This window comes from Puntigrus tetrazona, chromosome 21, assembly GCF_018831695.1.
Source record: "Puntigrus tetrazona isolate hp1 chromosome 21, ASM1883169v1, whole genome shotgun sequence".
In the NCBI taxonomy this organism is placed as follows: domain Eukaryota; kingdom Metazoa; phylum Chordata; class Actinopteri; order Cypriniformes; family Cyprinidae; genus Puntigrus; species Puntigrus tetrazona.
Window position 1 is genome coordinate 4,509,215 of NC_056719.1, and position 26,921 is coordinate 4,536,135.

General features: G+C 37.4%; 3 protein-coding genes across 7 annotated transcripts; 2 read left to right on the plus strand and 1 right to left on the minus strand.

Moving 5' to 3' along the window:
* The first annotated feature begins 1,155 nt into the window (after positions 1-1,155).
* smpd4 (sphingomyelin phosphodiesterase 4) lies at positions 1,156-11,615 on the plus strand. The gene is given in 21 exon segments (XM_043221210.1): positions 1,156-1,202; positions 1,621-1,690; positions 1,777-1,863; positions 2,385-2,521; positions 3,037-3,112; positions 3,222-3,318; positions 3,441-3,493; positions 3,637-3,788; positions 3,870-4,002; positions 4,098-4,169; positions 6,642-6,731; positions 7,918-8,066; positions 8,258-8,348; positions 8,492-8,592; positions 8,815-8,978; positions 9,050-9,255; positions 9,340-9,570; positions 10,488-10,619; positions 10,709-10,726; positions 10,728-10,838; positions 10,958-11,615. Coding segments are annotated over 20 exon segments (2,463 nt in total). The 5' UTR covers positions 1,156-1,202; positions 1,621-1,651; the 3' UTR covers positions 11,282-11,615.
* Positions 11,616-11,750: 135 nt separating this feature from the next.
* si:ch211-222n4.2 (uncharacterized protein LOC101885505 homolog) lies at positions 11,751-14,822 on the plus strand. Its single transcript, XM_043221211.1, has 7 exons — positions 11,751-12,021; positions 13,049-13,096; positions 13,179-13,293; positions 13,468-13,663; positions 13,731-13,831; positions 14,287-14,343; positions 14,462-14,822. Exons 1-7 carry the CDS (start codon positions 11,907-11,909, stop codon positions 14,592-14,594), a joined length of 765 nt encoding a protein of 254 aa, XP_043077146.1. The 5' UTR covers positions 11,751-11,906; the 3' UTR covers positions 14,595-14,822.
* med15 (mediator complex subunit 15) lies at positions 14,649-26,531 on the minus strand. Of its 5 annotated transcripts, none has more exons than XM_043221207.1 (18): positions 26,231-26,531; positions 24,931-25,018; positions 24,770-24,821; positions 24,644-24,667; positions 24,390-24,545; positions 24,061-24,290; positions 21,621-22,151; positions 21,315-21,455; positions 17,974-18,081; positions 17,399-17,517; positions 17,197-17,321; positions 16,417-16,551; positions 16,269-16,332; positions 16,117-16,183; positions 15,866-16,026; positions 15,310-15,476; positions 15,128-15,226; positions 14,649-14,969 (listed from the first exon to the last, which is right to left on the minus strand). In XM_043221207.1, exons 1-18 carry the CDS (start codon positions 26,296-26,298, stop codon positions 14,833-14,835), a joined length of 2,472 nt encoding a protein of 823 aa, XP_043077142.1. In that variant the 5' UTR covers positions 26,299-26,531; the 3' UTR covers positions 14,649-14,832. The 5 variants fall into 5 exon arrangements, with proteins under 5 accessions (XP_043077142.1, XP_043077141.1, XP_043077140.1 ...); XM_043221206.1 differs by having other exon boundaries at positions 21,315-21,452; positions 24,061-24,293; positions 26,231-26,521; XM_043221205.1 differs by having other exon boundaries at positions 24,061-24,293; positions 26,231-26,521.
* Between the last annotated feature and the right edge of the window lie 390 nt (positions 26,532-26,921).

Sequence of the window (26,921 nt, forward strand, 5' to 3'; positions counted from 1 at the left end):
TATTCAAAATGCCTTATATAAAAGCAATTACTAACCACATTCACTTGCAGCAGACATGGCTGATTTCTGAATTAGAGATGAGAAGTTCACGGCTCTTTGTTATTTCTGAGCTTTGCTGGTGCAATATTAACATTTATTTCAAAAACTGAGCAAATCTGAGAGCTCATAAAAAGCAATTTTTACAGATTGAAAAAATGACTGATTATTATTTTCCTAGTATTACTGTTACTTATCTAGTTATGTAGTTGTATGTAGTGTCTGCTAAATGGCAAAAGTCTTATCCAAACTGAATAAATGCATATGATAGACTGAGAAGTGCAGAAACACACCGCTCAAGGCTGTTGGACATGACACATTCTTATTACATTAGGCTGCTGTTTTGTTTTGTGCTGTCGGTGCTACTCTGCCTCAGGTTCTTTTTGAAGTCTATCCAGTTTGACAAATGTTTTCCATGGACTTGCCTTTATTACTCTCTGAATTTCATACCATCACAAAGATTAGATATTAATTTGCATCCAAATTTGTGGGGTTTATGTGGTCTGTTGTTCCTCTGAATCCTCACACAATCGGGCCTGTGCTTCATCCAGCACATTTTACTCATATAACCCTAATAAAAAATTTAAGATTTTACAAATTCATAGTTTATGCGAGATGCATAATTCACTTAATTCACATGTCAAACTCTGGGAGTTGAAAAACAGTATTTTCAAGAGGTATATTCACTAGAATATTCACAACACAGGATCAGAGCTGACATGTGTTATAACCAAGGATTAAATTGGGCTAAAACAATCTGCCAAGTTTAAAAAAAAGTGAAAAGTGTTTATGTATATGCATTTTAAATATTCATCACTAGATACTAGATGGAGGTGTGAGTGTAACAGAAAGCAGGAATTGAATGCAAAGTAATTAATTAATAATTTATCAGCCGTATTGACCAATTTATAGTTACCAGTCACATTAAAATCCAGTCAAAATAAAAAGACTAAATGAAATTAAAAATAAAAGAGACAACAACAAATAGGAAACAAAAGTGCCAGGGCTATACACAGATGCATAAAAAAGAAATATTAACAAGCCTTGCATATTTAGATGTGCGTGTACATTCGTGACGTCATTCTCCGCCCTCAGCCTATAGTCGGCGCTGTCAGAGCGCTAAGCGGATATGACATCACAACAAACGCATTTGACTCTTCTTGGATGTAAGCGCGGTCTATTGGAATTTAGCAGAAAAAAATTGGTTTTCTCTCTCTTGCGTGTAAGGTAATATACTCAAAAAATAATCTGGCATATCTGTTTCAAGTAAACATGAATCCGACTAAGCGTTTAGTCCTTTTACAGAGGAAACAGTTATGTCCAGGCTACACAGTTAGCTGACAGTAGAGCTAACGTTAGCTGGCTAACCTCTAAGCGGTGATATTACAGAAAAATATATTTAGGCAAATTTTAAAAACAAATATGTTAAGGGTAGACTGAGAGTGGTTAGTTAAGCGAGCGTGAAATACGTATATTTTTTTATTGATAACGTTTACTGGCACTGGAGTGCGAGAAGTACCTCACAAGTGATGCTGAATGTTTTAAAATGTGACTGAATCATTACGTTGCTAACATTAATTTCAGGTTTGGTTTTCATCTGTGGTCTTGAGTTTTCATGGCTGCACCTGCCCTACAACAGCCCAGTTATCTTCTGGTTAGTACTAGATTCAGCTGTTTGTATTTACCGTCTGTTGTTTGTTTTTTTTACTCTGTCTGACCTTTGTGTTTTGCTGCTTGCAGGCCAATTTAAAGGCAGACTGGACCAATAAACCTCTTCATCAGAGATGTCACGAATTGGGCAAAATTATAGACGATTACCCTGCAAAGGTACATACATGAACGAGTAATGAAGAACTCCTCTTTATTAATGCATTTATGATTGTTGTTGTTATTTACAGCGTTGCGGTACACTTAATAACCACTGCGACTTTAAAAAGTCCTTATTTTTGCACACAACACAGACAGCTTTTTGTTAGATTCATCAGGGAAATCTGTTGAGGCAACTGTGCCTGTTGCCCATGTATTAGAGATTAAACGCAGTGTCATCTGCTTGGCACGTAGCACAGGACCAGCTGCTGTCCTGCTGGCGCCGCTTTCCCCCTCACCCTGACTCGTCTCAGCGCTGTCTGAATGAATGATGTTTGTTTAGCGCTGAACTCCGTGACCTCCTTTCTCAGATTCATTTGACAGCCACACATGCCTGTTTCTTTGCTTCATTTGTTGGCTAAGTCACTTGTGAACGCGAGGCCTTGGATTGCTTAGAAGATGGCAAGCATGCGCCTCTACTAATTTTATCAAGAAAGTCATAAAAAGTCTTATTTGTGTCTACATCACATATGTCTGATTAGGAGCTGCATGCAGTCTTTTCCTGGTTGGTGGAGAGTGTATTCGGGAGCCTGGATGGAATCCTTAGTGGCTGGAATCTCCGGTTTCTGCAGGCTCGCTCAGCAGAGTACAACATCGCCATGGACTTCCTGGACCCAAGGTTCTTTTTATATATTTTTTTACTGGTATTAACAGTGTTTTCGGAGTACAAATCATGCTACAATTCAAAATTATACATTTGTTGATTTACTGTAGAAATAAATGCTTTTATTAAGTGATGTTGCATTAAATTGAACAAAGTGACACTAAAGACATTTGTAACATTACATTTTTATTTCAAATAAAAGGTGTTTTTTTTTTTTTTTTTTTTTTTTTTTTTTTACTTTCTGTCCATCTGTCCACAATCTGGCACTGAAGATTGTATAAATGCCAGCTTTGATCTCATAGGAATGCATTTATGTATTGAAATATAAATATGTTGTAAAATATTCAAATAGTTATTTGATTTGTTTTAATAACATTTCACAATATTTCTGGTTTTACTGTTAAAATAGTTGCAGGGTTAGTTAGCGTAAGAACTTTTTATATTTGAAAATATAAAAAAACTTTTGGAAGATAATGTAGATATTGAACTGTTGCTCTGTTGTAATCAAATTTTAAATATTTATTCAACAGTGGTGCTATGATGAAACTGGTGTACAAACTACAAGCTGAGGAATACAAATACGAGTTTCCAGTCAGTTATCTACCTGTAAGTGTATTAATTTTAGTTTTTTTTTCCTGTGCATCATCCCTGATTGATTTTGGGTAAATGCCGTTACTATCCTTGTCAGTGTTAATATTGTTTTTTGCTTGCGCAGGGTCCTATAAAGTCGTCCATTCACGCTGGGGTATTGCCAGACTGCCCTTTGTTTCACAATAAAATCCAGTTCCCCATGTCAGGCCTTCTGTTACTCAGTACGTCTTGGCTCTTTACAACCTAACTTTTTGTGTTATGCTAAAATTGTATTATATAACTGTTACAAAGCTGTTTCATCACTCTGTCTTTCTCTCGCATAAATGTTTTTAATCTTTCACAGATCCTTTTGAATATTATATGTTCAGCTTTGCCTCCAGTCTCATTGCACCAAAGGTAAAAGCTATTCTGCTGTCATTTTGCAAGAACAAATGTACTGTTTTCTTGATTTTCACACCCTGATGATTATTTAACAGGATTACAGGATTTTATTGGCTCATTATAAGTTCATTTAAATGTTGTTTAATAACCTTTTTCAGAACTACCCTCCAGGGCAGCATGGGAGTTGCTCAGATAGCGCATATTTTGTGCTTGTCGACACCTACCTCAAGTACTTCCTCCCTACAGAGGGCAACGTGCCTCCATCACCTTTCTCAGACACCAGGGGAACCGTGGCCTCTCCTGCTCCAAGGTGTCATTGGTTTATTTCAAAGATCCTTTTCTAAGCAAATAAGCTCCAGGTTTATATGGTTTTATATTGTTCCCGTCCCAGGTCTCCCAACGTGCCTTATGTTGGATATGGCGGTCACAGCACCAGTTTGTTGAAGCGTCATATTACCCATCAGCCCTCAGTCAACGCTGACCCTGCTGCTCAAGAAATCTGGAGGTCAGAGACACTGCTGCAGGTAGGAGCACATGTTAACCTTTACTAATTGTCATATTTAGGGATGCTTTAACATCAGTTTGGCATGAGCTTCATCGTGTGCATTTTTTATAAAAGGTCTTTGTGGAAACTTGGCTTCATCACTATTCTCTGGAGATGTACCAGAAGCTGCAGTCTCCTCAGGTGAAGGTAAGAATGTGTTGCAGGCCCTCAGACCTACACACCCCTTCCTCTTCTGCGCACGGCTGGCTGGCTCCAACCCTTCACCCTGCACTGCATAGGGACTGCTGCACGACACCCACCTTGACTCATGCACTTCCTCTCCCTCTCTGAATGACACACATGTGCTCACAAATATACCCTTTGCAAATATACCCTTTGTCATTCATAGCTACTGTGTCAATATTTGCATTTTTGTAAACTTTGGGGAATTTTATTGTAGGTCTATTCTGATACAGATGGCCTCAATGTTTGGCAAGCAGATGTAGTCTAAAAACCCCAAAGTTTGAAACTGGGACTGAATCTGACCCGGTCTTCAACTTTTCCACAATTGTGTTATTGCTAGTGCTGTTAAACTGCTGTTATTTATTTGAAAATAATCGTATCATTCTGAGATATTAAAGATTAAGTCGATTAAATGAAAAAATGAAATGTTTTATATAAACATCCGTTGCAGTTGACCCAGCTTTTTCCATTCTTAAAAAAATACGCTCTGCTAAATTTTTAAAATGTGTATATAATACATTATGTAATCCTGATTTTATATAAACTGGTGAATATATATATATTGGGGAGTTTTCTAACTTATCCAGTTATCAGCTTTATTTCAGATTGTATATTGATTTTAAATGTTAACTGAACATTAATGTCTTTTGTAGCTGGTTGTGGGTACTTCGTCATCCTCTCAATTCAGTGCTAACACGTTTTAACCACATTGCTGATGTATTTCATGTGATTTTGGTCATCTTGAAGTTTACTGAGGCCCCCTAGTGGTTTCTGACCCTTCGTTTGCGAACTATTTGTGGAGAACATGAATTTCCTATGAAATCACATTTCCTCTGTGCTCAAGGTTTTGTTGTTAACATCAACCCAACATTATATGGCTGCTAAACCTAAAGTGGGGGCGGGGGGAGAGAAATCCAGCTTTTTAATTCATGTTTACTTTGTTCTCTTTTGTTTGATGATTTGGGCAGAATCAACATAGTACACACTGGGCATGCGATTGAAGTGGTCGAGTTGTTGCTTCATGTTTGAGTCTGCATGATGCAGCCCGCTGGCTCCGTGATATGTCTTCTGTCTTTGGTCTTTGGCTGTGGGGTGTATGTAAGCTTTTGGTGTCTCTGGCTTCCGAGTCTATTTCCCTGTTTGTGTGTTATTTACAGTCAGTTTATCAGTGCAAGTCTCCCTCCAGTCAGCCCAAAGCATATTAAGTCTGGCATCATTTATTTAACATCTTTGTGGTGAAGATTATGAACTGGAAGTCACAGGTTTACTCAGAATTAGAGAAATGGTTGACCCAAAAAAGTCGTCATTTAATCACCCTCATGTTAATTCAAACTTGACGTCGTTATTTTTCCTTTGCAGTACATGCCATGCATATACATACACACACACACACACACACACACACACACACACACACACACACATATATATATATATATATATATATATATATATATATATATATATATATATATATATATATATATGTGTGTGTGTGTGTGTGTGTACATGGCATGTACTGCAAAGGAAAAATGTATTATGTATTATAATTTTATATACCATAAAACATAAAACAATATAACATTTAACATGTATATATTAACATTTACATATTATGTACATCATGTATGATATTTTAATGATTTTGAATTAAATGAGGTTGAGTAAATAACATTTTTGGGGGTTGAACTGTTGAATTCTAGGGATGGATATCATAAATATGTAATTCCATTTGCATGGACAATTTATTTAGCAAAACTCATTTGTGTGGAGAAGTAAATCGGTGACTCCTATAAGTGTGTTTCATGGTGAGAACTTTAAAGATGCAGTGTCTCCTTTTCTGCTTTCATTTGCTTTTATTTGAAATGACAGTTTAGACAAAACTGCAAAGCTGAAGGTAATATACTTCATATAACAGATTACAAATAATTTTCCTTTTGTTGCCTTGACTACATTTTCCAGGCTTCCTGAGGCGGACAATTTGACAGTTTTCTGTAGTTTATGCTCTAGTTAGCCTCATTAACAAAATTGTTTTGCTTTAGACAATGTCAGTACCAGAAAAGCAGTTAGACACCATTTTCTTTGTAACTTTCTTGAGAATAGTATTTTAATCATACATGCAGTTAGAAAATCAAAGCATGCCGCTTAACATTACACTAGAGGTTCACAAGTGGTATGAAAAGGACAACTGCATCATCTTCATGTTCATTGCATTTCTCTTTTGTGGTCAATATCGATTTGTCTTTTTCTTTCCTTTTGTACACCCCCATTTCGGTCCTGACTATGTCCAACTATTTTTCTTGGATTGCACTCTGTCCTTTTTTCCTTTCTATTCTCATGTTCACTGCCCTGCTCCTCTGCCCTTTTTCTTCCTTTCCTCCCCCCACTGTGTTCCTCTCTTCCCTCCCCTCCACCCGTTTGTGATGGGTCCTTCAGCTGGCGTTGTTGCAGTACCGCCTCAGTATGTCCAGCATGCTGTGCCAACCCCCCGCCCCACCAGGCTCTGGGACCCTCCACACATACCAAGTACTTTTACCTTTTCATTCAGTTCCACGGGCTTCCTGGAGGTAACCTAAGACTAGATAGGAGTTAAGACTAGAGGTTGGATTTAACACTAAAGTGTTAGGCAAGTTGGGAGATTTGGTCTGATTATAATGTGTGTTTGAATTAATGTGACTACTAATTAGTCTTGTGATTTACTAAATTATTAGGATAAATTGTTTTATGTTGAGAGCTTGTAAATGTGAGAGATGTTTTTTTTTTTAAGCATGCCTTTTTATGGAGATTAACACATTTTATGTGATTTGCCCTTTCATTTTTTGTTTATGGGGTGTTTGTTCTTGTGCCTTCAACTATGCAAACACTACTGCACTACACAGAATATGCAGACCAAATTGCCCAGACATCTTTTGTTTTACTGTTTTTGAAAATGCCTTGTTTGTGTATATGAAGCCTCAAGTATGATGGTTTTGAAAAAATATTACACCGTGGATGTCATGTAAGGTGTTCTTGTCGATCACTATATGCTACGTGTTTACACCTGGTATTGACATCCATCTCAGATCATCATATCATAAGTAGATAGTAACCTGGTAGTAACAAACATATGGAGGAAATCTTGTTTTTGCACTTTTGTTTTTCGACATTTTAGCTTCTGAATAAAGATTTTATGTGTGTATATATATTATATTTATTTTTTTAAATTCCATTTAAAATTTCTGTTATGTCTTAGTTTTTCATTAATGACTGCATGTGAAAACATTTAAAGCTTTCTCATTTTATAACTTCAAATAATATAAAATTAATACAGTATTATAAAATGTTTTAAAATGTATATTTATTAAATGTTTCATTTAGCAATTACTGTACTTTAAGTACAGTAATTTTTACTGTAAGTTTTTATTAAATTCCCTTTTTCTTTTCTTTTTTCAATTACAAAATCAGTGCGTTGGGGGGTGCTTTTTCTTTATATATTTTTGTAAGGTTTTATTTGAAGAAGCTGTTGTATGAAATCTAAGAACATTGAGAAATACCAGTATTACTCAAATTAAATCAATGGATAAAAAAAAAAAAGAAAAAAAAAAGCTCCTTATATGAACTTCTGTCACTGCATGTAAATGTCAGAGAAACCGGATAATACCAAGCATAAATTGGGTCTCAGATGTTATTAATACTCTTAAAAAATCTGACTTGTGTTCTGACAATGTCTTAGGAGCCCTTCACACCTTCGGAGGAGCATGTCCTTGTTGTGCGTCTCCTTGTAAAGCATCTGCACGCCTTCTCCAGCAGCCTAAAGCAGGAGTCGATTTCCTCCTCACCTTCTGCCCACTCCCACAGCAGTCCTCTGGAAGAGCTCAAGCGGTGGGTTTTTATAGCCTACAGGCCTTTGTCGCCTCACCCAAAGAATCAGGCTGTAGAAATAAAACATCTGTAAATCTAAGCTGGCATGTCGTAAAGAGGAGCTATTCAACCGATCAGGCACCAGGGACTTGATTGAGCTGTCTTCTGTTTTACTGCACTGTCAATAAGCTTCCACTCTCTGTCTCCCTTAGTGTGGTGGTACAGAGGTTTGTCCAGCAGAAGCTGTATGTCTTCCTACAACACTGCTTTGGTCACTGGCCTTTGGACGCCTCATTCAGAGCGGTAAATGTCCTTGAGTGCGCCCTGATGTTTGGGCCCTATATTTATGCATTTGCAATAAATATGCGCTGTTCAAAACATAGCGAAGGCTATGATGCTAAATAGATGTATTAAATTTAATGTGATGTTTTTGTTTTGTTGTTTAGGTACTAGAGACGTGGCTTAGTTACATTCAACCCTGGAGATACACTGGAGAAAAAAACCACATCCAAGCAGACGGCCAGAACAGAACTGTTCCTGATAAATGGTATTTTATATATTAGGTGCTCGTTTAAAAGATTACATACGCCATCGTTCACGGACTTATTAAATTGATCAACAGTGACAGTTAAAACATTTATCATTTTACGAAATGTTTCTATTTCAAATGAATGCTGTTAAAATGTATTGAGCAAATAAATGAAACCTTGGTTAACATAAAATTTTTATAGTTCGTAACATTCACCAAAATGGTCTTTGTCATTCACAGGGCCTCATTTGTGCAGGAGAATCTGCTTATGTACACAAAACTTTTCCAAGGCTTCTTGAATCGAGCCATGCGCACGGATTTGGTCAATGCCAAAAATGCCCTGATGGTCTTTAGGGTCGCCAAAGTGTTTGTTCAACCAAACCTGTCAGAGATGATCCAGAAAGGTATGTGTGAGAGATTTTATTGTGATATGTTGCTTCATTTTGAGCAAGTCATTGAGAATTTGTATCTCCAGCTGAGCAGTTGTTCTTGGAGCCAGAGCATGCCATCCTGCAACGACAGAACCGTGTCTTCCTGACACCTTCACATGGTGGCAGCTTCCTCTCTTCTCGTCAGCCAGTGGGGACAGACTGCGTCTTCAAAGTCAAAAGTCATGTTTACAGCTTGGAAGGGCAAGACTGCCAGTACAACCTGATGTTTGGTCCTGATCTACGGAAGAATGTAAGCTGAGAATTAATGCTAGATCTGATTACTGCTTAAAAAATATAGTCTATCATAGACCATAATTACTTCTGTGAATTCCAGGTTCTAAAGCTCATCCAGATTATCGCTCAAGCCCGACAGACAGCTAAACGGATATCAGATCATTCCACCGAAATGGCTGCAAACAACTCTTTTCTCTCATGGTTTGGAGTCGGCTCTTCAGATCATAACACCACCTTTACTGGAGGAGAGATGGATGATATGGGAGAAGGTGTGAAGAAAACTCATGAGTTCCTGGACAAAGCCCTGGACTACCTGTGTCAGATATTCCGGGTGAGTCTATAACCGCTTTTATTTAGGATGTTTGTCATAAATTGCTATTCAAAAGTTTGGGTTCAATTAAAAAAAAATTCAAACGCATTTGAAAAGCTCACCAAAAGAATTATTTGATCAAAAATACAATAAAAACAGTAATAATGTAAAAAAAAAAATAAAAATTGTCAACTAATGCTGAATTTTTGGCAGCCATTACTCCAGTTTTTAGTGTCACATGATTCTTCGGAATTGTTCTGATGCTCATTGTTATAGAAAATGTTATTCTTTGATTAATAGAATGAATAAATATACTTTACCACTACTTTACAGCAGCAACACAACTGCAACCAGCAGCTGATGTCATATGGACTGTTTTAATTGTGTCATAACTGCATTTCTAGGCCTTGAATGTTGCAGTTGTGTTGCTGCTGTCTATACTGTGAGGCTTAGAAAGCTCTCAGATCGATATAAAGAGTAATTACTGACCATTTGTGGGTGAATTAAACCTTTAAAATAAGCAATGACATTACATTTGTTTAAAAGTAATGTTGAAGAAATGTATAACATTTAACAAAGCTATGATCATTTTTGTGCACAAAGAGTATCTCTTCTGTGTCTGTCTTTTCCTGCGCGTTCACAACAGTACCACAACTGATGTCAAATGGCCTATTTTGGATTGGATTATTTTGGATTCTAGCTGTTGGATTTTAGCAGAAATATCTTAATTTGTGTTCCAAAAATTAACGAAGGTCTTGCACGTTTAAAACGACATGACACAGTAATTGATGACAGAATGTAAATTTTTGCATGTACTATTACTTTAAGTATTAACTTTTTTTTAGTCGTTCTTTCAGACCTCAATCTTTCCAACAGTGATTTATATTTTTATTTAAACATTTAGCTCTTTCTTTAATTTAGTTTCATATGTTGTACAGTTGAATGCAGGGCAGCTGTCTCAGCTGATGGTCAGTGTGGCATCTGTAGACGATGAAGGGGCATCTAAACAACTGCCAGACTGCATCCCGAGTGAAAATGGGCTTGTGTTAACAGACCTGGGCCGGTTGCAGGTGAGTTTTATTGTGCCAGTCTTCTTCAACATAGCCATTTTGCCAGTTGTATCAGTAAAATTCGACTAATTCCATTTCATATTTTCCAGATCATCAATGGTCTTCGTCAGATTTGAAATAGAATATCAAGGAGATCCAGAGCTTCAGCCTATCAGGAGCTACGAAAATGCTTTTTTGGTCCGACTGATGTTCCAGATCTCATCCTTTATTAACGCAAGAGTAAGAATATTCCTTAGTCTGCGGTTTCAATTGAAATTGAACTTCTTTATGGGCATTAATGTATTATTTTCATGCGTTTCACTTCAGTCGAATGTGACCTTATTGGTTGTCTCCTGTAGTTTGGAGCCCGCATGGAGGCGCTGTGTTCCCGACAGGACCTCCTGGGCAGTATGGGAAGACACTACCTGAGCAGTTCCTCGAAAGTGTTGGAACAACGGCGGAAGAGTCCGGTGACGCGGCAGATGAGGGATCGTACTCAGCGAGCCCGCCTCAGCCTGCGGCTCCTGGCCAGCTATCGCACGCTCTTCATCCTCCTCCTGCTCTACGTACTGTTTGCACTACTGTCTTTCGGTGTTCTCTCCAGCACTGGACTCATTCTCGTCGTCAGCTTTCTATATGAGCTCTTGTTGAATTTCTTTCATGAAAAACTAAAGACTCAGTGAAAGACGATTCATGATGCCTTTTTGATATTTTATTTTTATTATGTCAATACTAAACTTCTAGCGACCTGTCCTCATGAAGGCTTTTATATACAGTATTTGCACTGCAAGTGTATTGGTACATTTAATGACAAATTGATATCTTATTGAAATATCTTATGCACAGTGTGTTTTTTTTTTTGTTTTTTTTTTTTTTAAATCAACAAGAAGTGGTTTATCCAGCTTTTCGGTCATTAAGTTCATTTATAATGGTGTGTTTTTGCCAGTGTGATTCTCGGCACAATCCAAAGTTTGCACTTGACTGACTGCATTTCATTAAAAGGACATATTGAATGTCTATTTTGTGTACTAGAGTTGCATCGCTATAGAAACGTCGATGTGTGACACATGCGTGATTTTACATTGAATGAAGAATGTGTTGTATCCCGGCAGTGTTAGAGGAAGTAGCGCTGTTACTATAGCGGCCACGACTGCAATATTAAACGCTCCAGCGGGAGAGAAAGAAGTGTACGGTCTTTGAAAACAAATAAAGGCGCGTTTAGGATTTGAGGTAAAACACGAGTTATGACGCAACGTGGTAGTGATACGTCATGCGCGTGACGTGGCGGGGAAGTTGTCTCAAAGCGGAATGGATACACGCTCGGCTTTGCTGCAGAGGAATATTGACTTGTTACAGAAGCAGCACAGAGAAACTCTGGGGAAATTACACGGTGAAATAGATTTTTTAAAACGGGAAAATAAAGGTAAATATTTATCGCCTTCCCTTGTTACAGGAAAAATGTTTAGGCCTTTTAATGAACGATACGTTCATGACAGCGTGCCTCTATTATATTAGAGTCTTTTGCTTCATAGATTGTCCGTGTACTTTCAACAAACTTTTTTTTTTCTTTAACTATTTTACTGGAAATGTGACTAATGTTGCCTGCTATAATCTTTCTACTTGTTTAATTTCTCAGTTAAAGCGTAGTACTTTCTTTTGAAAGACAAATGAAATGACAGGCTCAGTCTCCATTCGCTTATAATATAAGGTCGCAGTGACAGTGAACGGAGACTCGGGCTGTAATCGGGAAACAATTGCAGGTTTGGAGGAACAAGAGTGCGTAGATAGCGTCATATAACGTGCATTTTGAGGTTCGTTGAGTGTGGGATGCATCAGAGCCGATACTCTAGTCTAGCACAGGTTGCCTGGTGACGTCCAGTTGCTGAATGAGGAAAATGAAAGAATGGCGCTGAAGCCTCTGTGGGTGGCAAAGGATCGGTTTACTCAGACAAACGTTTTGGTGTTTTGTTTCTGACTGTAAGAAAAGGAGATTTGTTTGATCGTATTGCAAGCAAAAAGTATTTTCGAAATACACCGATTTTCAGTAGTTTAATATTTTTTAGCTTTATAATTACTACATTATAATTAATGCAAAAAAAAAAAAGCCATTATTCGTGTTAAAAAATATTTATTGGACAGCAAATCAGCATATTAGGATGATTTCTGAAGGGTTATGTGGCACTGAAGTAATGATGCTGAAAATTGTGCTTTGATCACAGGAATAAATTACATTTTAAAATATATCAAAACATAAATCAGTTAAGAAAATACTTTTGATATATTTCGGATAAAATAAGTGCATGCTTGGTGAACAAAAGTCTAAAAATCTTACTGTTCAAAAACTTTTGAGTGGTAGTAATATTACAATAAATTTAATGGAGCAATAAAGATCATTTAAAAAAATAATTTATAATGTGTAAAAATTGTAATATGTAATTATGTGGTTACAGAGCTGCAGTATAAGCTGATAATGGTTCTTCCGAAGTCGAGCAGTAAAGGTTAAGTGACACTTCTCAAACAAAACCATTGGACATGTGTAGTATTGGTGCATGTTTAACTTCCACCGAAATTGAATGACAGGATCCAGCCAGAGAATCTGTAAGCATACAGACAGCAGCAAGTTCCAGAGAGACAGAAGGAACTATCTGGAACAGACTTTAGAGGAAACCTGCTCACCACAAACCACAGAGATCAGGTGCTTACAAAACTACATTTCACATTGTATTATTAATATAATATAATTTAACCTAATATATATATATATATATATATATATATATATATATATATATATATATATATATATATATATATATATATTACAAAGAAGGGGATACATAAAGTAGTAACATTCCTCTTATACCTGCAGCAGTCATTTACAATGTAGAGAAACCAGATCAAATTCCCTCACAGCCGATAGAATAGACAAAGCAGGGTTCATCACTTCTCTACAGCCTCTGATGATGCAGTGCAGCCCATCTCAGGCCCCTCGACCTCCCACCCTGCGGGAATGTGAGGTCATCATACGTCAGCTGTACAATGCTAACAGCCTGCAGTCCCAAGAGGTGAGATCATATATTTTCTAATGTCTCTCAGTATATTAGACAATGCATTTAATTTGTCTCCTCTCAGATCGAACGTGTTAAAGCTGTTCTCAAAGACATCGTGTTCAACAAGAAAATAACTGCAGAGAATTACATTTTGACCAAGTCTTATCTTGCTGATGGTAAAAGGTAATTTTAACTTTTCTTCACACCATCTCACCCCAAATCAAAGGGGATATATATATATATATATATATATATATATATATATATATATATATATATATATATATATATATATATAATGAATTGCTTCCTATTTGAATGCACACTAGTCAACATTTGAGGTGGATCAAAACTTTCAAAATTGACCTAAAAGATAAAACCAAAATGCATTCTTAGGACAACTTTGATGAACTTTTGTGATGATCCCCTTCAAATGTTGAGATATATATATGTATATTCCCTTTATTTTTGTTTTATTGTAAACATGAATAAATGTAATTGTGTACAACTTAACTTACAAAAACAATAAAGATATAAATAAAAGATTAGTGACTTCACACGACATCTGAGCAAATATATAATTTTTCGATGCATAATCCAGATTGCTTTACCATTTACCCATTTACCTTTTTTGTCAGAGCTGACGAATCAGACACGTTTCCTCAGCTTTCTCTCCAAACGCTGCCTAAAGGACTGTAAGTCACTGCTTGTAAATATCTGTGCATGACATATATTGTATATTGTCTCCAACCTGACCGACATAAACCGTTCAATTTAGGAGATTTGACCCTTTGCTCTGTTTTATTTGAACAGACCTGTGTCTCAGGCTAGTAAAGCAGAGAAAGTGATCCTCCCTGCCCTCAAACAGCCCCTCAATAACATAGCAGACAGACACCGGAGGACTCAGGCCGTGCAGAGACGTCGACTACAGAGGACTCTGCACTGAAGGACCAGTCGTGTGGTCACGTGACTTCTGTGCTGCACATTTCAGAGTGAAACAGCCGTTTAAATGTCTTTATTATTGAAGCAATGCACAAACAGTTAAGGCCTTAGTGTACTACACTAAACAAAACAGATGATAACTGATGTAAATAAAAAAAGACAAAGAAAGTATTAATATATTGCCATCATTCCATAGAGGTGCGAGGATTATACTGGGCTGATAGTGCTGATGGGCATACGTTCTAAGCAGCCGAAAGGCAAGCCTGCTTCACGCTTTGAGCCCAGGTGTTCAGCAGTGCCGTCACCGAGTGCTTGTCGGGAAGCTGGAGGAGTTTAGAGGTCATGTTCTTATGCACACTCTGCAAGAAGGGGTTGGCCTCTGAGGAACAGAGAGAGGAAGGTAAGGAAGTGATGAGTTAATGCGTTTCGCAGCCTATGGATTTTCATTTAAATTGAGAGCTTAAGAGTGTTTGCATTATAAAAGGCAGACCAAGATTGCACGCTGACATTTAATGCGCAAATCGGGCTTAGACTCACCATACTGCTGACCGTCATTTTCCCAGTGGGGGCTCTGATCGGGGTAGTCCGCCGGAATACTCAGCTGAAGCGGGGGAACGCTGGGAAGATTTTTATCATCTAGACAGAGAATAGCGGGAGTGAATAATCCATTTTGTATACATATAAAGGGTGTGTATAGCGTACCCTCGGCCGGAACGGACCTAGTTTACATATGAGATGAACCGTTCCATTGTTGCTGCAAAAGGACGGGTCCAGATTGACCAGGAATTTGGAATGAAGACGAGCCACCTCCCCTTGAAGTATGTTAGGGATGGTCTGGCGCTCGTCATCCTCCAGCTTTCGTTTACGGGAAGGAATTGAGGGACCCCTGGAATTTAAGAATGTATTTTAATGTATTTTAGGAGTTGGGTGGTGTATATACACCATACATCGCTTTTCATTCTTTAACTCAAAACTGTATATATGCTGAAAAACTCAATGAGGTTATTCAAAAAAGCATTTAAGTATTTAATACATCTGTAGACTATTTGTTGCTGTACAGTTACAGTCAAGTTATTAAGGTTTTATCCTTCAAGGTCAAATAAAAGAAACATTCAAAAACACCTGAAAGGAAGTGTTCATTATATATATATATATATCACAAAAACAATGCACTGGTGATTCAAAATGTGGGCCTGTTATTTGTACAGTTTTACATCGAGGAAGATAACCGACTCAAATGGGAGAAAGAAAAATATTTTCAGCTGTTGGTCTTACGTGATTGGGGGTCCATGAATTGCTGTCATAGCAGGAGCAAACGTGCGGTAAAGTGAATGGTTGAAAACCGGGGAGCGGATGTTGGCCAAGACAGCATCCAGCAGCGGCTGGCACAGGTACTGCTTTTTGGTAGAGGGCACTGGAGGAGGGGGAGGAGTCGGCTGCAAACCAAAAATCAGACATCACTGTAGACATCTGTTAAACAATACAACTTATCTTTGAATACCTAGCTTGAAACACAAGCTATTTACCACTGCCATATCGTTCTTTAGTTTCTCCAGCGCTATTTCACACTTCTGTAGTGTCTTAAGTGGACATCTAGTGGAAAACAGCAGTAACACATCCTTAAATCACAAGAAAGATCTGACACTGGAGACAATATTCAGCATGTCTGGTTTTTTACCTCGTGTTAGGGTCAGTCAAAATATTGAGCAAACTTTTCATTTTGCTCAAATCCTTCTTCCTATCTGTAAAGACCATAAATAAACCATGATCTTTAAAATCCATGTTGAAAAAAAAAAAAATTAACATCAAAAGAAGATATCCAGTACCTTCATTTTTGTCTATTTTGTTAATCATCCTGCGCAGCGGCTCGATATATTTTGACAGCTGCTTCAGTTTGTCCATGTAAAGCTGGTCCTCAGATTGTGAGGCCCCCGCTGGGCTCATCACAGAGTTTGGATTGCCTGTAATCCAAAAAAAAAAAAAAATTATTAAATACAATTATGGTTGGAAACAAAATTCTTGCCAACAGTGTAAAAAATTATCTTTGTGTCTAATTAAATATAAAACATAAAAAGTCTAATGTCTGACTAAATATAAAATTATATCATAAAACTTTTTATTTAATAAAAATAAAAACAGTAAAAAAAATTACAATTTAACCAAGGCATCGTAAAATTAAAATGAATTTGAGATTTGCAAGACAATACATTCAACAGTGATGTTGAAGGATCAGTTCAATATCAAATACTAAGTGAGAAATAGATGAAGTGTAAAGGTCCTTTGCACACAGAGTAAGAAATTCTTGTCCAAAATCTTTGCACATAACAATAAACCCAAAATAGAAAAAAACCTCACATTGTGTCAAACATGTTTACATGCTGCCTCCAAAATACTTGTCCGTCATTGAAAAATTTGGACCAGGTTAGATTTTCTGCATTTTTGCACCCATTGCAAACATTTGGATAATAAAAGGATGGCGAAAAAAACTTCTAACTCGGTGTGCAAAGATCTTAAATGTAAAAAAAGTATGCACAATGAAATATTTCATATGAACTAATTTATACCAAAAACTATTCAATGAGTATAACAAGAACGCTGTTCTGTACCTGGTGTATTGAGAGGTCCTGGTGAAGGTACCTGGAGGGGGTAACTACGTGAAGATGCAGGACTCTGGGACGGCTGAGGAGAGGGACTGGGTTGGAAACCTCCAGGAGAAGGGGTTGGACCAGAGCTAGAGCGAAAAAGGTTTGATTAACCTTTTGTAGTCATGCCAAAACACGGTAGGAAAACGTAACCATTTCGCTATACCTGACAGAGTTGGGCTGAGAGGAAGGAGGCTGGGGGGATGGCTGAGGCTGGGGAGGAGGTGGCATCGGCTGGGGCGTCTGCACCTGAACTGAGGAGGGTGACGACATCATCTGTTGACCCTTTGAAGAAGTTAGGAGAGAGGCAAAATTAAAATGCATTCAAAGAAACCATACGAGTGGAGGAATGCTGGCACTGCACTGGTGAAGCCAGTTACCTAGAGATAACAGACATACGGTCAAGATCAACTCGCTCTGACTGTACAGCACCAGTAGATGGCACTATATAACCAGTAGATGCTTGCTTCCAATTAGCTTCCTGGCACTTTAAGAGAATAACAAAATCCAGTCCACTTACCTGTGCCACACACACTTTCAATTCAACTTTAAACTGCCCTAAGTGCTTCTGGGTCATTTCTGACTAAATGATTCTGATTGTTTCTGAGGTGGGAGTGGGGAGGTAAAGAGAGGCAGATGAGTGTGGTTTATGGACAGCCTTCGCTCTAGTGTAAAGCCACAGACGTGCGCACCCACTGGGTTGCAGCGCTGAGACCCAGCACTCAGCCCTGCGGTAAATACCTGTGGCATTTGCTGTCCTCCAATGGCAACGGGGTTTTGAGGAATGGCAGAGTTCGGGGTGGCGCTGGGCAACCGGGGTGGAATTTGCATCCCAGGACGGGGCATCATCTTTGAGGAGGACAGAGGGGACAACAGACATGTCACAAGCAAAACAATAAATGCAGTGCATCAGCGGACATGAGAAAGCACATGCAAGAATGCAAACAGAAATAGATTGGGCAAGCACAGATGCACATACGGTCACATTCAAATATGCAAAACGAGGCTCTCCAAAAAGAAAAAGATTTGGCAGTATAGTGGGCTTCCTCTCATTCTTCTAGAGCATGTAAAAGAATATCCTGGGTTCAATACAACTTAAGCTCAACTGGCAAAATTGTGACTACTAACGATTATTACTCCAAAAAACTCTTTATCATGAAAAATCTGGGCCCAATCCATTTCAATACTAAGGACAGGTGCTAAATATGAATTATTTCACATGAATTATCTATAAAAAAATAAATAATAATAACTTTAGTAAAGTTATGCCTAAACATAACACCTCAAATAATAAAATTAATTTAAGTGCAATTTTACATAATTATAGGTTTCACATTTTAGTTTTTTAACCTTCCAAAAATTGCCTCATTTACATTTGCTGGATTGCCGTAACAGGATGTGGTAACCAAAAATAATGCCAAGTGAGCTTAAATTGTATTTAACCTAAAATATTTCTTTAACAACACTGGTTGTCAAGACAAGCCGCAGTCCAATGATTTTCATGCCGTCTTTTCATCTACCACAACCATGCAAGGCAAGAAAAGATGCAATGAGTGCTTCTGCATCTCCAACAAGCCTTTCAATTCTAAATTGAAGCTATAATTGAGCTTGCCATCTACTAATGGCTTTTAGAGAGGTGAAACAACGTGTGGATGCTATGCAACCATCAATATCTTCCTTCAAATACATTCAGGGAATACATTAAGGGCCCAAAGGACGATATTAGAATATGTTAGCAATCTGCAAACTATCATTTACACAGCATTTTTTAAAAAAGGGAATGCATTTCTTGTTCATGCAGAAAGTGCTTGTGGGTTCAAGATAGCAAGCATGCGATCAGGCTGTTAGCTGCACATACACGCATAATGCAAATGAGATTAAAAACTAACGCTATTCAAAACTTAAACTGACTGCCCTGCCGGATTTCACAGCTCTGCAATAGAACAGAGATTTCCATCTCTATATTTAGTATAAACTATGGCCACACATATGGGAGAAGGTGAATGAAAGCAACATGAAGCAAAATGTTATTTTCTGCCGAATGCTCACAGATGGGAGGGCCACCCTTGAGGGAGAGATCTGACTAAATGTATTTAAGAAAGTAAGACAGGCAGCTAATTTAGCTAAAGGCAAGTGCTAACAAATATAGCGGAAATAGCTTCCAAAAACCATTTGTAACAAGTAAGCAATTGTGCTGGCAATTATTCAATAAGACTATATGTAGAACTAACTACACTTTCATTAGTGAGATTTGTGTGTATCAGAATCAGTATCAACCTGTGTCCTTTAAATTAAACACAGAAGCCCCCCCCAGACACACAGTTTTTGTTTACATAATATATGTACGTGTATTGTACATATATAAAAAAATCAGTCTTGCCAAGTAACACTATTTCCACATAATGTTTTTCATGTCCTTGAAGTAACCACAATAGCATGACATTTAGCCCCAAGAATGTGACTTTTATCAGGGGAACCCTGGTAAGAAATATGAATTTTACCCCACCAAAACATGATTTTTCCTGGGAATCCCCCCCTAAGAAAAAGCCATCGTGCTACTTCTGAGTAACAACTGGGCAGTTTTTGCTGTGAAAACCTGGCAACCTTGATATAAACACACACACACACACACACACACACACACACACAGTATATATTTTGAAAATATTTGCAAGTGTGTGCATTATATTTTACTTTATATACATGTATATTTAACTTATAAACATGACATATCTTTCTTAATATATAGACCTACAGGTTTTAATACACACTCATACATTATGTAAACAAAAACTTTACATACATAGAAATCCTATTAAAGGGGTCATATGATGTGATTTCAAGTTCTCCTTTTCTTTGGAGTGGTACGAGCAGTTAGTGCATAGATAAGATCCCTAAAGTCGCGAAACCAAAGAAATATACTACATAAAAGTTACGACTCGTCCACTTTTCCAGCTCACAGTGTGGGTTTATTCTATAACACCATCCTCAAATGTTTATCAAAGAAAGAAGGCGGAACTATTATTCAAGCTGTAGCGCTGCTCCCGGTTACTAGAGACACTGTGTTTTGTTGTGAAAGCATAACTACACATTTACAGAGGATTTCCTGAACCTGGGAGCAGCCTATGCTGCCTGTACACAGAGGCTATGGGGAATGTCTACCCTGCAAGGCGCTTCTGACTTACAACCTTTAAATAATAGTTTTGAGCAGTGAACTGTAGTGACTGTTAATAAGTGTGATCTCCAATCACCAATCACATGGTGTTATGATTACATGACGAGACGCAATGCAACGCATAAAAAGACATTACTAAGTCATGATAATCAGTAATTATGTCCCCACTGGATGCAACAAATGCATACTTTGTAATGCTTTCTTTTTTGGTATCATAGCGCCGGGACTCGGCATCACGTTATGGTAAGGGGCTTAAACCACATAAACACATAAATTACACCAAATACACAAAATAGTGTTATTTTTAGCAACATCACATGACCCCTTTAAATTAATAAAAGAAAAAAAGTGATCATACAAATTGTTTTTTCTTTCCAAATGATTAAAAACTTCTTGCCAAATATGTATGTCAAATAGATTTACAACAACAATTCATTAGCTTTTGATGGCTGCACTGTGAATAGTGTATTTTGGTGTTATCAATGATTAAATACGCCTGACAGGATTTTTTTGGTATATGAACTACTGTTAAATTATACTGGGTGTCTTATTTAAATCATAGTAAAAATGAAACGGTAAATAAAAAAATAAGTAAATACAATTGAACGCTGGACACATTCTAATGCATGCAAAATTATTTTTAAAGCCGTGTTCAACATATAGTTTTGTTGACCAGAGAACAAGGCTCACAGCCGTGACCAACAGCTAAACCTCTGTTGACAAAAAATAAGATTGAAGTATAAACCTTGTGTTGTTATTAAGACATGTGCAGTACACTACGGCCCACCACCAGGCAAGGAATAGTTTTGACATTCAAAAGAAATTCAAGTGTTGATTTTGATAGCATGCAATCACTCCACGCTTAGTCTCTTATCTCAGTCCTCACCACAGCTTGTACTGGGCTTACCTGTCCAGGGACTGCAGCGAGCTGGCCTGCCTGCTGGCTCTGTTGAGCCTGCTGCTGCTGCTGTTGTTGCTGCTGCTGCTGCTGCTGCTGTTGTTGTTGTTGTTGTTGTTGCTGCTGCTGCTGCTGCAATACTCTCGCCTGCTTGTATAAACACAAGCAAAGACAAAGGTATATGAGATACTGAAACTGCTACGTGTAATATGCATTTAATTGTTTTACGATCACTTCAAACGAGACGAATGTCTGTAATCGGGGTAAAAAGTGTTATTAAGCAGTTTGCATTATTTGCAGTTTGCAGAGCTTTACCTGCATTGCCTGCTGTAGCTTCAGATGTTGCTGCTGCTGTTGGGTGAGTGAGCCGATAGGTTGATGTTGTCCAGGAGCCATTTGTGCTAATGACTGGGGCACCATGACTTGTTGCTGCTGTGAGTGAGGAGGCATCTGACCTGCCACTCCCTGAGCCTGTACCTGGGCTTGACCTTGAGCTTGGACCTGGGCTTGGACCTGAGCCTGGACCTGGGCTTGGAGCTGCTGTTGTTGCTGCATTTGGGCTTGAGCTTGGGCCTGCGCCTGGGCCTGGGCTTGGGCCTGAGCCTGAGCTTGAGCTTGAGCTTGGGCCTGTGCCTGAGCTTGAGCCTGAGCCTGAGCTTGAGCTTGAGCTTGAGCCTGAGCCTGGGCCTGAGCTTGAGCCTGGGCCTGGGCCTGAGCTTGAGCTTGAGCCTGGGCCTGAGCTTGAGCTTGAGCATGAACCTGTTGTTGGTGCAGTTGCTGCTGCTGTTGCAGTTGCTGCATTTGTGCTAACTGCTGCTGCTGCTGCTGTATTCTTGTTTGATGCAACTGGAGGCAGAGCCATTAAAACAGTAAGTACTCAATGAGAAATAACTCAATTTCAATTAGGGCTGGGTTTATTAATCAATATATAATCTGGGTATACAAACCAGTGGTTCTCAAACTTTTTAGAGTGGCGTACCTTCTGGGGCATTTAACACTCTCCTAAGTACCCCCATTTAGACCGCAGACACACATTTGCCATTAAGGGACAATATTTTCCACCTTAAATTTAACTGTTCTTCCTCATGCAAAATGTTTCTAGCCATATTGTCTTGTTTATATCACATTCTTGCCATTCTATTGAGTGTATTTTTAATATAATAAATACAGCAATATCACCAGTAGGTGATAGTAAGTCCCCATCTCAATGAGCGAGGTGTCATTTTATTCATTCATTCATTCATTCATTAAGGAAGCAAATGTCTGTAGTTATAATTAGGTTATTAATCACTGACTCCAAATAGTTCAAAGCTGCAGATTCCTTCACTAAAAACATTGTTGTTGCTTGGAGAAGCACGCCAGTCGTCTTGCAGATTTTGTTGGAACTATTATTATTATTATTTTGCTGTAAAATATAACAAACAATATTTAAAATATTGTTTTAAAATGAATGCTACATTTAAAAAGAAAAAAATGTTCACTTAATATTACCTTTTTTGTGGTTTCTTTTTTAAAGAAATGTCACTTTTGCAATCGTTTGGATATTCGGGGAAAATTGCACACTCGCTTGCATTCTGAACATGAAAAGTGTTCAAAAAAGTGTTTTGACCACAAAAGATGAGGTAATATGTCATTTGACCGTTTACGGCACTCCCATTTTCCTTTTTTATACTAGAAGCGACATTTTGCTTGTAAGAAATAAATGTTCAGTTTTAATGTTACTTTAAGTTGGAGTAGCATTGAATCACTTTGTGGACGTGTACCCGTTTGAGAACCACTGCTGTAAACTATTTAGGGTGACTTGGTACATTACTGAAGTATTAAATGTTAAAACTAATGATGTTGAACACGCTGTCTTACAGAATATGAAGGTTATTTCTGCATTAACCCATCAATAGTTATTATTGATATAATCATCAATACTCAAAAACTGACATGTACATTGCAAATAGAAAAGTATTTCTATTTCAGTTCGTTGTTGAAATACAAACATTTAGATTGTGGCTATCGTCATTTATTCCATGACTAGCTGGTTAATTAATTCAATACAGTGCATATATTCAACAAAATGCTCCTCTCTAGGGCTTTTTCTAGTTGACTATATTGAGTCTATGGACAAGTAATGGCTTTCCTGAAACATTGCGACATTGCTCACAAGCTGTTTCATTGATGTCTTTCGATGTTTAAAACAATAATTCAGTGATTGCATGAGACATGAGAGATTTCAGTTGTACTGTTTCAACATAGCTTCTGATGTTAATTAACATTTTTTTCTGTTAAAAAATTGTAGTAAAGAGGAAAGGATGAGCAGGAGAACTGAGGAAACTTTTTTTAGTATTGATGATTGTATCTAACAAAAGGTAAAAAATAAAAATACATATAAATATTACTGAATTTCCATTCACACATCAACAGAAAACAGCATAGACAGTTCATCTGATAATCGGTTTATCAAAACATCAAACATTACAATTAAAACCGATTCAGCCCTAGTTTTAACTAATTATTAGATTAGGTCTTAAATGTTTTTCTCCAAAAGAGGAAAGATTATCAGTGATATGCGTTTAAAATTTTCACTTTCATCAAATAAATAAACAACTAGGGATACACAAGACTTGGTATAATTTATACAATTATAATCAATTATTAAAGAATATTCTGTTTTAACTAACCCTTTAATTCAAAAGACACTCATGCAGTATTCATGAGTCCATTATTAAAGTGGAGCAAACATTAATCTTTCAGTCTCCGTTACCTGGTTCTGTTGCTGCTGCTGAGTCTGGGCCTGCTGCTGTTGTTGATTCTGATGCTGCATTTGTTGATTCTGATGGTGCTGCCTTATCTGTTGGAACTGCATGGCATTCGGCTGCATAGCTGCTGGCTGCTGAGGCTGCATGGCTGCCTGTTGCTGCGACTGAAACTGCTGAAATTGAATGGACTGCTGCTGTTGCTGCTGTTGCATCATCGGCATCTGTCCGGCAGCACCTGCTGTGATTGATATTGCATCAAAGGCAACGTATGGGAATTAAAAATGAGACTACTGAACCGCAGTTTCTCTAATCGGCTGACAGCTATTGAACTTACCAGCCTGCTGGCCTCCCTGCATGGCATGTTGACCCATTTGCATTTGCATTGACCCCATACCACCCATTTGTGCGCCAGGGGGCCGCGGTCCGATGCCGATAACTCCAGGACCACCTCCACCCACTCCTGGTATGCTCTGCAGGGCATTCATGGGGTCTAAAAGTAAATGGAAATACCTTTAAATTCGGCAGAAAATTAACACTTACGGTTTAATAGTGGACATAGAAGACCTAAAAAAAGCTCTTTAAATTTACCAGGCCTACCTTGTGACTTTTTATCTGCAATGAAAAACAAACTGATTAATACATAGTCTACGTACAAACATCACAGCTGAAAGAAAATAATGTGAACATTTAAAACATAGTATATTGGCTACTTACGAATGTCTCTAAAATGAATTATCAGTCTCGCAACTAAAGACAAATACTCCTCCTGTTGAAAAAAAAAAAAAGGATCTCGTACTTATTGCACTTTTAACAATTATATACTAACAAATATTTTCTGTTGGAGTATAGTATGCATATTTTAAAGAAATACTTACTCTGGTCTTTGCCTTGATAAAAACGTGGTTCTCCATGTCAGTACTGGACTTTGTGTGAGCAGTTCCTGCTTTTCTCATGGCTTCATCTCTGCGAGATAATAAAGCAGAAGTTTATCACAAGTGATACATGACAAACAACCACTGTTAGTTATCAATCATTTAAAAAAATATTAAGAACATAATCACTATTAGAACAGCTGTTTTTTATTTACTGCAACAAATACACATTTACGGGGAAAAAGATTAAATATTCTAAGAGAGTTTCAATACATAAAATTCTGAAATTAAGTGTATTGTTAACATAGAAGTATTACTCCATAGAATAGTCCTAAGTTTTTATGTTCTTCAAAATGATTCAAAAATGTCAACATTTTAACTGTGTTAATGAATTTATCATGTTGTAATAAAATAATTATCCTATAGCTATAGCTCAGCCAAACATTACAATTATTTTCATCATTTATTTAACCCCCGGGTTTGTTGGAAACCTGCACAAATTTCTTTCAGCTGCTGAACACGAAAAATAGCTTGAATGTTGATAAACTAACTAGCTGGTAATCACTATCCATTAACTTCCATAGTATGGAATAAATTAATTTCATAAATGAAATACCGTGGAAGTCAATGGCTCCATCAACTGGCTATCAAAATATCTTTAGTGTTTGAGAGATTTTTTCTTTTGGCATTCAGTATTTTTGCATGAGCTATCCATTTAACATGAAAAGTCTGTTTTCAAAATTCACCAAAAACACAATTTTGATCTTAAATTCCTTTTAAAAACAATATTAGAAAAGCCTATTCAAAAGATTTTACCTTCAAAATAAGTTCCTAATTCTTTCTTCAAAGTGATGACAAAAGAAGCATTTAAGTGACTTATTATGAGTTTATTTAGAGCCTTAAGTAATAAATCACAAGACAAATTAATTATCTTAAAGGTTTTTTTTATTATTTTCCCCATAACTCGTTGAACCATATTTACATCGGCAGCCTGTATCGCTTGTACATATTTAGACCGATTTTTAATGATGCTAACTTTATATTGGCTAGCCGAATAGCTAAACAAGCTTAAAACAACACCAAAAATGTCACCTCGTGTAATAAATAAAATACTGTGATTAGATTTATACCATATATAAATACACATAACGTTATAGTTTATCATTGAGGATCTCGACTGTCCTTAACAGATGTGCTTATAACAAGTTCGAGCATCCGCTAGTTAGCAGCTAACTAGCTAGCTTCACTCTGTTATTTCCAAAAAGCTCTGATATAACACACAAAGAAATAATTGTACACTTACATTTGGGCCACTACTTTCTGTCGAAAGGCTGGACTCCTCCAATCACTATCAGGACCGGTGACATCCATAACTGATAACGCTACACGACGTTGAACAAGCTTGAGTTAGCGGCTAGCGATGTCCGAATCGTGAATGTATCACTTTACCGAGTCGAATCTTTTCAGTGAATCAGTTGAAGCCGCCCACAAAACGAGAAAATCTCGTCTAAACGATTCTCTCAAGAATCCTACTGTAACCGAACAATATCAAAACACAATTAACTAATTGTTTATAAGTTGTATTAAACGCACAGCAGAGCCCGCTGTAAAACGGCATTTTGTTAAACGCTGCTTAAGGTGGAGATAGGCGAGAAATTAATTGGTTATTGTTGTGTAAATGCAAATTCTTTAGGTAAATATTGATCCGAGCTAGATGCAGCAATGTGAACAAGTACACAATGAATGCCAATAAACACAAGAAAACCTTTTTTGTTTGTTATGATTTGAAACGGTTCTTTGAAATGAAATGTTCAAAAGAATCAATTCGCAGAAATGGTTGTGGCTACACCTACAATTCCTATGACTCACTGATAATGAACAGAGTACTTTAATGTGTTGATTCAGTATGAGAATATAGTTTTATGTAAATTTTGATTTAGTTTCAACTTTTAAATATTCTGTTGTCATTTTAATTTTAGTGATATATATATATA